Below are 16950 nucleotides of genomic sequence, written 5' to 3' on the forward strand. Positions count from 1 at the left end.
GATGTCTGCCCCTCAGTCAGGAGGCTGACCAGCATCCAATGCTACAAGTCAATCTGATTGACCAGTAACTCTGTAGTACCAGTAGTGCTGCTGGGAATGCCTAGTGCTATACTGGAATCGCATGGACACAAGTTACATGCTGGGTCCTACTGAAAGGACATGAGGGGAGACCCTATGGGGAGGCTGAGGGGAGGGGTGGGTTTGATCCAGATTGTAAAGGCATGGAGGGGTGGGAGGGTCCACAATCAAGAAAGGGGGACATGTGAGGGAGAACCTGACCAGCATTTGTGGCCTGAGACCCAAGCAGGGTAAAGCACTGGATATCCTACCCCCTGTCCCTGACCTGCTGACTTTAAATTGCTATTGGGCAGAAAGAGGCCCTTATGTGATAATTACAATCCAGGCTCTCATTTATTGAAAATTAACATTAAGAAATATATTGGTGATGAATGTAGGACATTGTTATATACTACATTGTTGCAGTAATGCTAATAAAATCCCTGGCTTGAGATACTGTTATGGGCCAGGCTTTGAAACTCCAAAGTGTATTATGAAGTTCACCTGACCACCTACAACCTATTATGTTGAGTTTGACTAGGATGAGCACAAAAGCGTTCGCTGCAGTTGTGATCATCAGACTTCCCAGACACTTAATCAAAACAAGGTTTATTCGACGAATGTAGTTAACACATATATATCCATAAACACAGCAAGAATTTTTTTATCAATTACAAACATAAAGACACCACACAGCTACAGTAATCTATGTATATAACTATGTTAAGAGGAAATTTGCCCTTAACTGTTCCAATTCAATAACAAAATCCAATAAACCAAACCCCTTTTCAAGGGCGTGACCCACTTGAATGGGACTGGTCTATTCCCTGAGATTCTGATCCAGTCTCGACCAGCAGATTCAAAACGCCTTCCAGAAAGCAAACTATATCTTTAAAGTTACTAAGGCAGTTGGTCACAACCAATGTATTTTTACTGAAATAGCTTTTAAAATGAAAACAAAAAAAGACAGGGGAAAAAACACTTCTTTCTCCTTCTGTTGTCCAAAGCAGTCAAACTGAAACCCAGACCCTCACAGCCACAGCCCAGCTCAACCCACAAAATGACATAACTGAAGCCTTGTGATGAGACAAAAACCTTTCTTAAAGGGACACTCGCATGACAATACATACAGGCAGTATGCCTTTAAAGGTGTGATTAAGGGGTTGTAAAAGTGAGGTTCCCATTAGTTCCCATTAGACCCTTTACTTGTTTACAGATAGATGGTGAATTGAACATTAGTGGCACAGTTGCACAGTGGTTAGCACTGCTGCCTGACTGCTCCAGGGACCCGGGTTCAATTCCGGCCTCGGGTAACTGTCTGTATGTAGTTTGCACCTTCTCCCCCTGTTTGTGGGTTTCCTCCGGGTGCTCCAGTTTCCTCTCACAGTCCAAAGATGTGCAGGTTGGGTGGATTGGCCATGCTAAATTGTCCTTGGTGTCGAAAAAGGTTAGATGGAGTTACGGGGATAAGGTGTAGGGTGGAGATGTGGGCTTAAGTAGGGTGCTCTTTCCAAGGGCTGGTGCAGACTTGATGGGCCAAATGACCGCCTGCATTGTAAATTCTATGACTTTTTATTTTGATTTGGAGGACCCCTGGGGCGTAGATAATTTGTGGGGGATGGTACATAGTCCTGGATAAACAGGTCATGGGACATTTTAGTGGAGGGAGGCTGAAGAATGCCTTATGATGTAATTAATGGGTGGAACCAGCTCTGTTTTGCATGTTTGCCACAGGATTTTAGTCTGAAAAGACGGGGCTTCAGCTGGCTCTTGAAATGTTCTCTCCAAGGTCTTTGCACAGAGAAAAGCAAGTAAACCTGATTGTTAACTTTATTTATAAGCAGCCTTTGAACTATATTGGTTTGCTTAATTGGAATATATTGTTGCAAGTGTCATGTGTAAGCTTTAAAGTTTTTTTATTTCAGAGCTGTTTGAAGTGTTAACTGTAAAACTTACTTTGTTGCTAATTTGATAAATTTTGTGTTTAAATTAAAGATTGTTTTAACATAAAAGGTACCCATTGGTCACTGTTATCACTCCTGGAGTGAAGTATCCTTTCCTCTGTTTTATAAATTGTAAATTGTTGGGGTTTCTCATCCGGGGTGCTAACAATTCATATTGTTTGACTTCATTGCATTATCCATGTCACATTATTAACTTTCCCTTCCAAAGATACATTTTTTGTTTTCCTCCCCCCCCCCCCCCGAAGGTCTTGATATATAGCGGTCGTATTGCTGCAAACGATAAATACAGAGAACGTGTAGGTTTAATGCATCCAAAGCCGAGCAACGACGCCTCCATGTACATCAACAACACTGAGTTGTCGGATTCAGGTCGCTACACTTGCTCAGTAAGCATTTCGATTTCCGGATCTGACAAAATTCTCTCCGGAGGAACCAACCTGGATGTGTTGGGTATGTATTATGATGCAGTCATTCATTAAGAGATCAGAATTAATGAATGATTTATAACATGGATGGTGATTCAATGCAAAATGTGGAGCCAAGGACTAAGCTCCTTCAGAAAAATATACCTTTGTGTGGGGAAAAAAGTTTGTTTTCTGTATACCCAAAACTTCCTGTCCTTTTTGAAGTCAATTCCAGCAGTTCTTTCAAGAGGCTGGTTAAGTCACTCAACATCTGGTACAATGACGGAGCCTGCATGTAGCCCGCAATCCACCTGTTTGACCACAAACCTGGTCCTCTATTCTACCTGAGGCCTTTCGTTTTTATATGACATCAGGCTATTTGGGTTGGATGCACTGAGCTGTTTGAATGTAGGAACTTAAGGACTGGGGAGCAGGAATAGGCCATTCAGCCCCAGGAGCTCTGCCATTCTATTAAATCATGGCTGACCTTCCACCGCGATGCCATTTTCTCACACCACGCCATATTCCTTTACCATCTAGAAATCTATCACTCTCTGAGGGGGAAGATGTGCACGAGGCAGCTCCCACTAAAGTACTGAACTTGTAGCTCTTTTTGCTTAGTCTGGGGTGTCATAATATACACCAGTATATCATGGTGCAGGCACACACTGATGGATACACACAGGGACCAATCAACATGTACGAACACCACAGCCAATCACCAGTTAGTATACACACACTATAAAGGCAGAGGGCACCACGGTTCCCGCTCATTCTGGGTGCTGCCTCTGAGTGTAACAAGAACTCATCCAGCCCAGCACTGACTTACACCACGTGCTGAGAGAATCAACTTGTTCAGACAAGGCTTAGGTCTCTAGTTTAAGTTAGCATCATTTAGACCCACAGTCATTGTGTGTTAGTTAGTTAGAAGTAGTTAATAAAATTGAGTTGAACCTTCATCAGTGTTGGAAGTGTATGTTCATCTCTCACGTCTACACTAGCCAACACTGGCGGGGGGGGGGGGGGGGGGGGGGGGGGGGGAGCAAGGGAAGTGAGGTTGAGAAAAGTGGACAGGGGGGCAAGACAAGGGCTGGCCAGAGGAAGGTAAAACAGGGCCAGAGCTGGACAAGTACTGGGAGGAGGGCCAACATGGGAAGGCAGGAAGGAAGGAGGGCTGCAGCGTGCCTATCAGGGGAGAGGGAGTGCCTGCACAAGGAAGGGGATGGGACAGGGCAGAAGGGAGGGGGGGGGGGGGGGAGCACAGGGAGGGGACAGACGACAGGGGCTTGGGGGGGGGGGGGGTGGTGGTAGAGGAGTCGGGGTGAGAGCGCAGAACGAAAGAGAAGCAAAGAGAAGGGCAAGGTAGAGAAGCAGAACAGATGCAGGCCTCGGCAGGCACGGAGCAGGGTGAGGAACCAAGATAGCGCTGCAAACAGCCACTCTGGAGGGATTCAGGGCAAAGGGAGATCTGAGTACAGGGGTGCACACACGTGGTGGCCATGTTGGGTGCCCCCTGGACAAAGGGAAACACTGGGGCCTGACCTCACGGGGAGAGCAGCGACCGTGGAAAAAGCTGACTCACTGGCAAGTGACACCCTGCCCCCCATGCTAGCGCAGGCCACAATTTCACTGATACCCAAAAAAGACCCAACAGAATGTGGATCATACAGACCCATTTGACTGCTGAACATGGATGCGAAAATAGTCGCAAAGGTCCTGGCCAAAAGGCTGGAGGGCTGCATACCAGTGGTGGTCGCAGAGGACCAAACCGGCTTTGTCAAGGGTAGGCAGCTCACAGCTAACATCCGGTGACTTCTGAATGTAATAATGACACCCCCCCGCGCCCCGGCAGAGAACACCAGAGGTGATCGTCTTCCTGGACGCAGAAAAGGCCTTCGTCAGAGTTGAATGGAACTACCTCCTTGTTCACCGCCTGGGTGAGGCTCCTGTACAACGCTCCCAAAGCAAATGTCCGAACTAACACCACCAGCTCTGAACTAACACCACCAGCTCTGAATACTTCCAGCTACAGAGAGGAACAAGACAGGGCTGCCTCCTGTCCCCACTCTTGTTCGCGCTAGCGATCGAACCCCTGGCGATAGCCCTGCGGCACGCAAAAAGCTGGAAGGGAATCCGGAGAGGAGACAGAGAGCACAGAGTCTCACTCTATGCAGATGACCTGCTTATCTCGAAGACACAGGAGGGACTGAAGGAAATACTGAAAGAGTTTGGAACCTTCTCCAGCTACATACTTAACCTGGGCAACAGCAAGTTATTCTCAATGAATCCAAATGGGGGAGAGGCAGAGCTGGAGGGGCTCCCATTTAAAATGGCCCAGAACAGATTCCGTTACCTGGGGATCCAGATAGCCAGAGACTGGACACAGATCCACATGTGGAACCTGACCAGCCTGGTGGAGGAAGTAGAAAAAGACATTCAAGGGTGGGGCTCACTCCCACTCTCCCTGGCGGAGAGAGTGTAGACGATCAAGATGAACATACTGCCAAGGTTTCTCTTCCTGTTTAGATCCATACCGATCTTCATCCCCAAGGCTTTTTTCCAAAATGTGGACAATCTCATCATGGCGTTTGTATGGGGCGGGAGGGGGGGGGGGGGGGGGGGGGGGGGAGAAGAACCCGAGAATTCCCAAACAGACACTGCAAGGAAGGAAAATCAAAGGGGACTTGGCTTTACCAAACCTCCAGTGGTATCACTGGACAGCAACAGCAGAAAGAGTGAGGGGATTGGGTACAAATGGAGGCAGTATCCTTTAAATTAATGACCCTCTAGGCCCTGGCTACAGCATCACTCCCATCCTCCTCAACAAGATACACAACAAGCCCAGTGGTGGTGGCCACGCTGAGAACGTGGACCCAGTTGAGACAACACTTTGGGATAACTTCCCGAACCCGGGGCTGGTTTAGCTCACTGAGCTAAATCGCTGGCTTTTAAAGCAGGCCAGCAGCACGGTTCGATTCACGTACCAGCCTCCCCGGACAGGTGCCGGAATGTGGCGACTAGGGGCTTTTCACAGTAACTTCATTGAAGCCTACTAGTGACAATAAGCGATTTTCAATTCATTTTTCATTTCGACTAAAATGTTCCCCGTGGCCCCCATCTGCGGCAGTAACAGATTCCCCCCAGCCATGCTTGATACCACCTTCAAAAGATGGAGGTGGGAAGAGCACACTGACGGTCGGGGACTTCTACGTATGGGGGGGGAATTGACGACACTGGAGGAACTGACGAGGAAGTGGAAACTAGCAAAAGGACAGGAAATGAGACACCTCCAAATAAAACACTTCTTCTGCAAAGGGACAGTAGGGTACCCCGGGACTCCAGAAAACACACAACTAGAGGACCTGATAGACACAAGCAGCGAGAAGCGGGGGGCTATTGGGTAAAATATACGAACAACTACTGGACAGAGCTCGAACACCACTGGACGAGACCAAACAAATATGGGAGGATGAACTGGGGACAGAGGTAGGATGGGGACTCTGGGACTCTGGAGCGAAGCACTGAGCAGGGTGAACGCCACCTCCTCCTGCGAAAGGCTAAGCCTAATGCAGCTCAAAGTGGTGCGCAGAGCGCACCTGACCAGAACCCGACTGAGCAGTTTCTTCCCGGAGGTGGAGGACAAATATGAGCGGTGCCAGAGGGTCCCGGCCAACCACACCCACATGTTTATGGCTTGCCCCAAACTTGCTGGGTTCTGGACAGCCTTCTCCGAAGCAATGTCCAAGGTCGTGGGGGTGAGGGTGAAAGCCATGGCCGATAGTGGCAATCTTCGGGGTATCGGAGCAGCCAGAGCTACACATGGGGTAGGGGGCTAACGCCTTTGCTTTGGCTTCCCTAATCGCACACCGGAAAATCCTGCTCGGCTGGCGATCGGCAGCACCACCCAAAGCTGCAGACTGGCTCGCTGACCTCTTGGAATTTCTCCACCTGGAGAAGACTAATGGTACGCCATCCGAGGGCCGGAGGATGGCTTCCTGGATACTTGGGGCAGTTGTCGGCCTGTTCCAAAACCTGTTCAAGGCCAGCAATGAAGAGTAAGCTAAGAATAAAAAAACAAGGTAGACGAGGAACCAAAGGACTGCGCAACCCGGGCGGGGGGGGTGGGGGGGGGGGGGGGGGGGGGGGAAGAAGACGGAAGGAAGGTGGGAAAGCCACAAGAGAAGAGGCCCCTCCCCTTTCCCAGAAAAAAGAAGCCAAACCAGGGTGGGAGGGAGGGGAACACAACAGGGAAGGGTGGGGGGTGGGGGGAAACTATAGACCGATCCAGAGGGCAGTAAAATGTACATAGGGTCAGTTAAATGGAGGACACCACAAACCTCCCTGTACAATAAAGCAAGAAAAATGTTATGTGTATATATTTACAACTGTTTATAAATTTGAGAAACGCCAATAAAATGATTTAATAAAAAAATTAATCTATCACTCTCTGACTTGAACATACACTGACTGAGCCTCCACAGCGCTCTGGGATAGAACATCCAAAAGATTGATCAACCGCTTGAGTGAAGAAATTCCTCCTCATCTCAGTCCAAAATGGCCTACCCTTAATTCTGAGACTCTCCCCTGGTTCTAGACTCACCGGTCAGGGGAGAAATATCCTGATTGTATCCCATTCTCCCAGTTTCTCCACCTCTGTGATTTAGCTCAGTTGGCAGGACAGCTGGTATGTGATGCAGCGTGATGCCAACTGCCCGGGTTCAATTCCTGCACTGGCTGAGGTTATTCACGAAGGCCCTGCCTTCTCAACCATGTCCCTCGCCTGAGATGTGGTGACCCTCACGTTAAATCACAAACAGGTCCTCGGTGATTATGAAGACTTTCAAATACAATTGCAGTAAGACATCTTTACTCCTGCACTCAAATTCTTTTGTAATAAAGGCCCACATACCATTTGCCTTCCTAATTGCTCACCGTACCAACATGCTAGCTTTCAATGACTCATGAACAAGAATGCCCAGGTCCCTTTGGACATCAACACTTTCCAATATCTCACCATTTAAAATAAATACTCTGTGTTTCTGTTTTTCATACCAAGGTGGATAACTTCATGTATTTTCACAATATATTCCATCTGTTCTTGTCCATTCACTTTGCCTGTCCAAATCCCCTTGAGGTCTCTTTGCATCCTCCTTACAATTCACATTCCCACCTTGTCTGTCATCAGCAAGCGTGGAAATATTTCACTTGATCCCCACATTCAAATCACTTATAGACTGTGAACAGTGGGGCCACATGCACTGATCCTTGCAGAACTCTGCAATGTGCCAACCTGAAAATAACCCATTTATTCCTCACCTTTTCTGGCCGTCAATCAATCCTCCATCTATGCCAGTTTGTTCACTCCCCTCCACCACTAATTTTGTTTACTAATCTAATTTTGTGGAACTTTATCGAAAGCCTTCTTAAAATCCATTACGACTGGTTTCCCCTTATATATTCTGCTTGTTACATTCTCAATAAACTCCCAACAGATTTGTCAAACATGAATCCAGTACAGAAGAGGTCCTTCGCACCATCAGGTCTGCACCGAAAAAAGCCGCGCTAAATCTACACTCCTCCCACTTTCCAGCACTTGGGCCCATAGCCTTGAATGTTGTGGCCTTTCAAGTGCTCATCCATGTACATTTTAAAGGTTGTGGTTTTCTGTCTCTACTGTCCTCCCAGACAGTGCATTCCATACTCCCACTGCCCTCTGGGTGAAAAAAAATTCCTCAAATCCCCTCTAAAATTTCATGCCCCTCACCTTAAAATTATGCCCCCTCGATCCTTCAACTAAGGGGAACAGCTGCTTCCAATTCACCCTTTCCATATCCCATGTGTTCTTGTACACCTCCATCAGGTCCCCCCCTCGGCCTTTTATACTCTAAAGAAAGCAACACCCAAGTGCTTCATCGTGATCAATCTCTTCTGCACCATCTCCAGTACAATCACATCCTTCCCTAGGTGGGGCGACCAGAACTGCACACAGTACTCCAAATGTGGTCTGATTTTTGTACAATATTTTACCATTATTTTGAGTGTTCATTTATTATATCCTTTAGGATAGATTCTAGCATTTTAACGACTACTGGGGCGGGATTCTCCGACCCCCCCCCCCCCCCCGCCCCCCGCCGGCGCAGAGAACCGCCGGGGGGCGGGATTGACCCCCGGCCCCTGACGAAGTCCCGTCGCTGTCATGCTTCTCCCACCGGCGTGGATCGAACCACCCACCTTACCGGCGGGAGCAGGCAGCGCGAGCGGGCTCCGGGGTCCTGGGGGGGGGGTTGCGCAGGGCGACCTGGCCCCGGTGGTCTGGCCCGCGATCGGGGCCCACCGATCGGCGGGCGGGCCTGTGCCGTGGGGGCACTCTTTTCCTTCCGCCTTTGCCATAGTCTTCACCATGGCAGAGGCAGAAGTGACCCCTTCCCCTGCGCATGCGTGGGGATGATGTCAACAGCCGCTGACGCTCCGGCGCATGCGTGGACTTCCACCGGCCGGCAAAGTCCCTTCGGCCCCGGCTGGCCTGGCGGCAAAGGCCGTTCCCGCCAGCCAGCGGAGCGCCAACCACTCCAGCGCGGGCCTAGCCCCTCAATGTTAGGGCTTGGCCCCTAAAGGTGCGGAGAATTCCACACCTTTGGGGCGGCCCGACGCCGGAGTGGTTCACGCCGGGACGCCCCGCCCTGCCGGGTAGGGGAGAATCCCGGCCCTGATATCAGGCTAGCATTTCTGTAGTTCCCCATTTTCACTCTCCCTCATTTATTTTCTTTAAATTGTGTCCCAAGCATGTGGAGAATGATCGCTTTACGCTCCTGGGACTGGACGCTCAGATTTTTATTCAAAGCTTCTGCCCTTCCCGAGCTACCCTGACAGCAGTACAGCAGGAGGCCACACTCCATACTGTACGCATCCTGGTCCTTGCTCCCATCCCTAATAAAGTCAGCCTCAGTCACCTGGAATTAATTTTGATAAGTAGTTAATTTTGGGACATGTGATCCTTCCTTAACCTATTTATGGTGCCAAATGCCTGCTTTAGGCACTGCCTGGGATGCTTAAACAGAGAACCTCAGGAGCACTTTTTTTAGGCCAATATCAGGCCCACTACAAAACCAGCACTTGTCTTCAGTGGATCTGAAGAGTGACGTGCTTGGTGAAATTGTGGAATCTCCCCCACCACCCCCCAGCTTCTCTAGAATTTCTGATTTAGCATCTTTAGGAGAGATGGGAGAAATTGTGAAATTTAAGACGAATCTCTTTAATGATCGGTGTTATTTGCTTTAACCTGTTTTTAATTATTTCAAATGAAAATTTAATTTATTTCTGAAAATAAAGGATGGATTTGAGATAACAGCATATAAGTAATTTAAGAGAACGGGTGGTACATATGTGGGAGGAATACGGTGACATTTCTGGGTCTGTTGGTGGAATAGCTGTGATGGTCAACAGCTCATTTTATTGCTGTGTCATAGAATCCCTACAGTGCAGAAGGAGGCAATTCAGCCTATAGAGTCTGCACCAGCCCTTGCTATGATAGAGCACCCTACCTAGGCCAAATCCCCAACTCCGAACCCTGTAACCCCACCTAACCTTTGGGCAATTGAAATGTTTTGTAACTTGTTACTCAGATAGGAAACATATTTGTTAGTTTAAGAATTATTGCATTGATTATTCTATAATTTTAATGACCATCTCACTTCATTTGCATTATTTTCCCTTCCTATATCTTATTTAGTCCCACCTTCAACTCCAAAATGTAACATTATTGGAAACCAATACTTTGGCAACAACGTGACCCTAACTTGCCACTCTGAAAATGGCAAACCAGTGCCCGGGTACAAATGGAAACGGATTCCGTCCAAACGAGAGTTGGTTTTCCCACAAGGCCACAGTGAGTGTGAGAAGCCGAAATGCTTTTATTCTGTGTTTGATATAGAATTAGTTAAGACATTGTATAAACTGGAAGGTGCCTAAAACTACAGGTTTCAGCCCTTAAAACATCAACTGCTCTTAAAATGAACTTGGGACATCCTGAGGTCATGAAATGTGCTCTGCAAATGTATGGAAATACTCCTGAGCTGGATGAGAACCATGTAGTGCTTTGGTTGTATACTACTACCGTGCTGATTTATTGTGTAACTTACAAATCAGCAGCTGGAATTTTCCAGTCCTGCCTGTCGCAGGCGGGAAAGAAATTTTGACAGACCAGCCCAAAGTCCATTGACCTCCGCCACAGGACCGGGAAAATCTCGGCTGTGAGCACTTGTATTGTGGCTGAAATCCTGCTTTAATCGCTTTCTTGTGCACATGGCATTCCATTGAGTGCTACAGTACACAAGGAGGTCCTCTTTTAATTCTTCCATTAAATGTAGACATCACAGGCAAGGCCTGTGTGCGTCAGTGTTGAATGAGTTGCCAATGAAGCAGACTGCTTTTTCCTGGGTGTCGATATTTTTAGTGTTGTCATATGGACAAATGGAGAGTATTCCATCACACTCCTGACTTGTGCCTTGGTGGACAGGCTTTGGGGAATCAGGAGGTGAGTTATTTGCCACAGGATTCCCAACCTCTCCCCTCTGGTGGCGAGTATTTATGTGGCTAGTCCAGTTCACTGTGACTGTGAGAGCAGTTCTGTATACTTTTTGAGTGGGGATGATTAAATTTATCAATCTCTTTGTGTCAGTGCCAGGGGATAGGGTATGATTCAGATTTGGTCAGCAACTAGTGTATTTTCTTTCACTTGCTAATATTAGCAGTAGAAATTTGCTTTATATTCATGCCAACTTTATTCACTAAAACTAGGAAATGGAAACACATCCACTTCTGGCAGCATCAGATACTCCCAGATGGGCTCTGTCACAGACCTAATGCAAGTCAACCTTCCCTCTGTGCCAACGATGGACTTTAACTACAACCTTAGAGCTCCCCCTACTGCACCAGTGCAAACCTTTCATTCCTCAAACCAGGCGTTTTGCGAATAAGATTAAATTAAGGGTCAAATTACCAACCGATTAGAGTCAAAGAGTTTTACAGCACAGAAAGAGACCCTTCAGCCCATTATTTCTGTACTGGTCATCAAGCACCTATCTACTCTAATCCTATTTTTTCAATACTTGATATGCAACCTTGTAAGCTATGGCATTTCAAGTACTCATCTGAATGGTTCTTCAATGTGAGGGTTCCCAACTTTACCACCTTTTAGGCTGTGAGTTCAGAGTCCTACTATCCTGTGAGTTTAAAAGAAAATCCCTCCTGATCTCCTACCTCTTATCTTTAAATCTATCCCTCTAAAAATCTATACCATTAAAAATAATCAAGTGAACCTTGCCTGCCTCAGGCGGTTTATTTTAGAATTCAGACATCTACAGTGATTCAAAACTGGAACCCCTGAGCATTGTTTTAGGTTTGTGGTTTACCATATAGTATGTTTTGAGCTTGTGGTTTACCATATAGTGTAGGCTGTGACCTATATCTAAGCCACAGGAAGAACTCTTGCTCAGGGTTCATATCCATATACTGTATTTAAATGCATGTGGAGACAGAAGACTTTTATACTATCGTTCCAAGCTGAAATTCATCTCAGGCTCAAGCAACAAAAAGATATTAGGATGGAATTATGCACAGCAGTGTCCATTTATTGGCCCTTAACGTGGGTAAAGGGTTAATGCGGCACAAATAAAATCTGCAACCATGCAGAGTAGGCAGACCATTATGTTGATCAACATGACTTAATGCCAACTTGGCGCTTCTGTGGGTGACCTCTCCAGTCAGCAGGTGTTCATGGAGCTGAACTTTCCCCCGGCCATCTTTGAAGAGATAATTGAAACCTCGAAGTCCCAAAGCATGCTCGTGTGTGGTATTTTCCCAGCAAATTTAAACTCCCAACGTGCAGGATTCCGCTGCCCGGACCACTCTGAAAATGTCTCCCATCAGTGACCTCACAAATAACCAAAATTAGTGGTTAAAAGAAAGCCTCAAGATTTCTTTAAAAAATAAATACCTCACCATCACACTGCAAGCATGCTACCCTGAAGGGGAGTTAGTAAAGCTGATGACACCAGAAAAGTGTACGTTGTCAGTGGCAACTGTATGACATCGCTGCTGACTGGCTAAACTCAGTCCTCGTATTTTGGCCTTGTACATCAAGCCCAAGAAGCCTAATTCAATACTAGTATCATGAACTGAATTCACTCTTTCTGGGACTGTGATGTTAATTTATTAGATGGAGATTCATGGTAGCGACTGTATATAATGCCACCTGTAACAAGACTTTGCTCTGAAATATTGTAATCTACATACTTGGACAAATGGGTTAACCATCTTTAGGCAATGACACTTTTGTCATTGTCACAGGATGAAAAGACATCCATTTATAATAGCATCTTATATCTCTTCAAAATATCTGTGCTTCTTACATGCAGTGAGTTGTAATATACCTGTAAGGGAAAGCAGCATGACATTAGAGGGGAACTCTGCTGCTGATGTCTTTAAGCTTTTCTAACCACTCACAAATTTTTCCATGTGCCTAGTCCAAATAAATGAACCCACAATGTGTTTACACAACCCCTTATGAGGATATTATTGTAATAAAAGCACAACATGGGTTATCTTGCATTCTAGTGACTTCATATATAGGCACATATGCTGGTCTTTTGCTGTTCACGATCTGACAACTTTGATTCTGGTGCTGTTGTTTAAGGAAAGAATGCGCAGATGAACAATAAAAAAATACACATACTCCCAATCCAATATCTGTTTGACACCTTTGGAAGGTTCTGTGCAAAGCTGCCATTTTGCTTTAGTACAATGCTTCCAATACATGGGCCTGATTTTAACTATGTACAAGTGAAGTGATTTAATTTCTAAACCTGATTAAACATGGAGTCTCTCCATTGGTTTCCTGTTTTGATGAAAACCCAGTACAGGCTTAATCCTTGCTTATTTTAGAAGATTTTCCAACTGTTTTTACTTTGTGATGCGGCAGCTGACTCAGGACCTAGCAGTATGAGGGAGCTCATTCAATCTGCACAATCAATGCTGATGTATTCATGATTAATGACTTTTGATAATGCAGTTCCCTCAGTGTGGTGTGTCAAGTCCCCTACCCTCCTGTCATGAGCTGATCCATTACTCTTCAAATATATTACTCAGTGAGTGGTTAGGGGATGCACTGTCTTGAGTGTGTGCTTGAAGGCAGATTTAACCATGGCCTTTAAAAGATCGTCATCTGAAGAGAGAAGGTTTTCAGGGTGAAGAAAGATCAGGGGAGGTGAATAGTTTCTGCAGAGAGCTGGCATAGACATGACCGGCTGAATACCCTAATTCTTTCCGACAATGATTCTATAATTTCAACAAATACCTCCAGAAAAGTCTCCAAAAGTGATTAACAGAATTTTTAAAGGACTGTTGATGAGATGTTCTTTGTATATATTTCTACCTTGAAGATATGGGCCGGGATTCTCCGCTATCCGGCGGGGCGGGCTGTACCGGCGGGATTGGCGCCGCACCAACCGGCGCTGAAGGGCCTCCGCCGGCCGGCGCAAATTGCCGCATGCATGGGAGCGCCAGCGTGTGCTGACATGATCCCAGTGCATGCGCAGGGGGGTTCTTCTCCGCGCCGGCCATGGTGGACTGTTACAGCGGCCGGCGCAGAGTGAAAGAGGGCCCCCACGGCACAGGCCCGCCCGCAGATTGGTGGGCCCCGATCGCGGGCCAGGCCGCTGTGCCCCCCCCCCCCCCGGCCAGATCCCCCGAGGACTCCACAGGCCATCCGCAGAGCCAGGTCCCGCTGGTAAGAACCTTGTTTGATTTACGCCGTCGGGACTAGCCGAAAATGGGTGGCTGCTCGGCCCATCGCAAAGCGAAGAATCGCCGGGGAGGGGGGGGGGGCGCTGTCAACAGCCCCCGACCGGCACGGCGCGATTCCTGCCCCTGCCAAAAAAACGGCGCCGGAGAATTCGGCAGCCAGCATCGGGGCAGGTTTCATGCCACCCCCCACCGATTCTGCAGCCCGGGGGGGGGGGGGGGGGGGTGGCGGGGGGGGGCGGTCGGAGAATCCCACCCATCATCCTTAGTGATCCAGTTACTGAAAGAAGAAATGGGTAGAATTTTACAGCGCTGGCATGGCAGAGGTGAGGCTGTAAAATGCGGCGAGTTATTGAAAATTCCATTGACTACGTTGGAACTGTAAAATCCAGGCAGTGTAAACTTCCGCCCTCTATTTTCACAATCTCGGGTTGTCCCAAAGTATCTTGCAACCAAGAAGGAGCTTTTTAAAATGTAATCATGTTGTAAAAAAAGAAAAAAAAATCGGCAGCACAGTAGCTTCACAGTTCCAGGGTCCCAGGTTCTATTTCCAGCTTGGGTCACTGTCTGTGCAGAGTCTGCATGTTCTCCCCGTGTCTGCGTGGGTTTCCTCCCACAGTCCAAAGATGTGCAGGTTAGGTGGATTGGTCATGATAAATTGCCCTTAGTGTCCAAAAAGGTTGGGTGGGGTTACTGGGCTACGGGGATAGGGAGGAGGTGTGGTCTTAAGTGAGGGGCTCTTTCCAAGGGCCGGTGCAGGCTCAATGGACCAAATCGCCTCCTTCTGCACTGTAAATTCTATGTAATGCTGGAGACACCAGAGCCAATTTGCACACAGCAAGATTCCACAAACAAGATCCCACAAACAATAATGTGATGATGAATGAACTAATAAAGCAATTTTTATTAATGCAGAGAAATCCTAAAAATAATGTTAAATCTGTAATTTTTTTTACATGGAAAACCATCAGTATTTGATGCACATAATGAAATTTGTTCCTGGCTAGATTTGTTAGATTTTTAAACATACCTGACTGATCCAACAGTCTCCAGCTTTTTAGTTCAGGTTGTGCGTGCATTTATTGCGACATGCATTGACAATAAATGACCTCTTGACGATCTTTAAGGTTCAGCCGGACAATTGAGCTGCAAGTTCACAAGAACTGTAAATTTGGAGCTAGGCTGCAAACGGGGCCATGGAACAACTTTACGAAAGTAGGGAATCGTTTTATGCTTCTGTCAGGAATTCTCCAAGTTCGAGCAATTTGAGAAGTATTTTGGTCAAACATTTTGGATGGATCCAGGATTGCTTCATCAAGTGTTGAATATAACGAGAGAAAATGGTACAAATTGTGCTCTTTCAAGTTCTGACCAACGTACATTAATAGAGGGCATAGGCTAGTTATTGGTGAGTTAGTAATAGTTAGTCTCAAACATTGATTCTGGCTGTTGACTTATTTGACCTTTTGCCTAAGTGGGCAGGATTTCTACACCTCCGCTGTGAAGGCCTCTTGTGAAGGTCTTGATCGCAGGATGTCGTATCCCTTTTTACCAGTTCTGGGGGCTGCCAGCTGGTGGGCTGGCATGACGTGGGTGTAGAACTCTTGTTAATGATCAAAAAAATATATTTCACTGGGTCTGAATAGAAGCAGCTCACTACAGACCAGGAAATTCATGTGAGAGACTCAACAGGAGCAACTACATGGAATAGAAGGGTTGTGTCCCTTTCGTATTCTTGTACAATTCAAGTGACAATGAATAGGTAGAATCTCTCCTGATTCTATATAAGTGAATTAACCCACTGAAATTTAGATGAGTGTAATTTGGGTGTGTGTTGATTTTTAAGTTTCTTAATGTGTTTGTTTTATAGATGTCAAAAGGGGAAGTCTGACATTGATCAACCTCACCGAGGCGATGTCTGGATTGTATAATTGCAAAGCTGAAAATGAGATGGGGAGTGCATCATGTTCGATACATTTGAATGTAATGATGCGTAAGTACAAATATTCCGAGTACCCAATTCATTTTTTCCAATTAAGGGGCAATTTAGCGTGGCCAATCCACCTACCCTCCACATCTTTGGGTTGTGGGGGCAAAACCCATGTAAACACGGGAAGAATATGCAAACTCCACACGGACAGTGACCCAGAGCTAGGATCGAACCTGGGACCTCAGTGCCGTGAGGCAGCAGTGCTAACCACTGTGCCACCATGCTGCCAAGTACAGATATCACTTGATAGCGCTCATAGTGTGTTGCTAAGAAGAACAACATTCTAGTTTCCCAAAAGAAAATATGTAATAGATTTGGGTTATATTCCTAATTCTAGCATCAAAATCTGATTCGGCTGCCTTGGACCTAACTGGTCCAAAAGTCCTCTTAACTCTACTGGTTTGTTGCTAACTTACTCTTTCTACTTATTGCTGCTCATTGATTCCCAACTCCACTTGCCATCTCCCAAGCACTTGCTTCCTGTCGTTAAATGCCTTCAAGAGATTGCAGCATAACATCACGAGAAAAGAAGTGTTGTGCTTCACTTTTGCTTTCAGCAGAGCACACACTACACAGCTCTACAGCTGATGTTTCCTATGTACCTCGTCTCAATAAGTGAAGCCACAATGAGTTTACCCAATCCTTATGAGTGATTGTTGTCTTTGTATCATTATAAAAACATGCAGTGTGCAGGAACAGTTCCTTCCAGATGATCTTGCCTTGCAGCAAGGTTCAG

The 16950-nt window shown here is 46.6% G+C and overlaps 1 protein-coding gene across 4 annotated transcripts in view; it reads left to right on the plus strand.

Annotated features, from left to right (window-relative positions):
- LOC119953891 (endothelial cell-selective adhesion molecule-like) overlaps nucleotides 1-16950 on the plus strand; it is a 148328-nt gene that overhangs the window by 118818 nt on the left and 12560 nt on the right. For all 4 annotated transcript variants that reach the window (XM_038778522.1, XM_038778523.1, XM_038778525.1 and 1 more), the window contains exons 3-5: nucleotides 2267-2471; nucleotides 10155-10310; nucleotides 16095-16217. In XM_038778522.1, coding sequence (XP_038634450.1) covers nucleotides 2267-2471; nucleotides 10155-10310; nucleotides 16095-16217 — 484 coding nt within the window. The remainder of the gene's footprint in view (nucleotides 1-2266; nucleotides 2472-10154; nucleotides 10311-16094; nucleotides 16218-16950) is intronic.

This window comes from Scyliorhinus canicula, chromosome 19, assembly GCF_902713615.1.
Source record: "Scyliorhinus canicula chromosome 19, sScyCan1.1, whole genome shotgun sequence".
In the NCBI taxonomy this organism is placed as follows: Eukaryota; Metazoa; Chordata; class Chondrichthyes; order Carcharhiniformes; family Scyliorhinidae; genus Scyliorhinus; species Scyliorhinus canicula.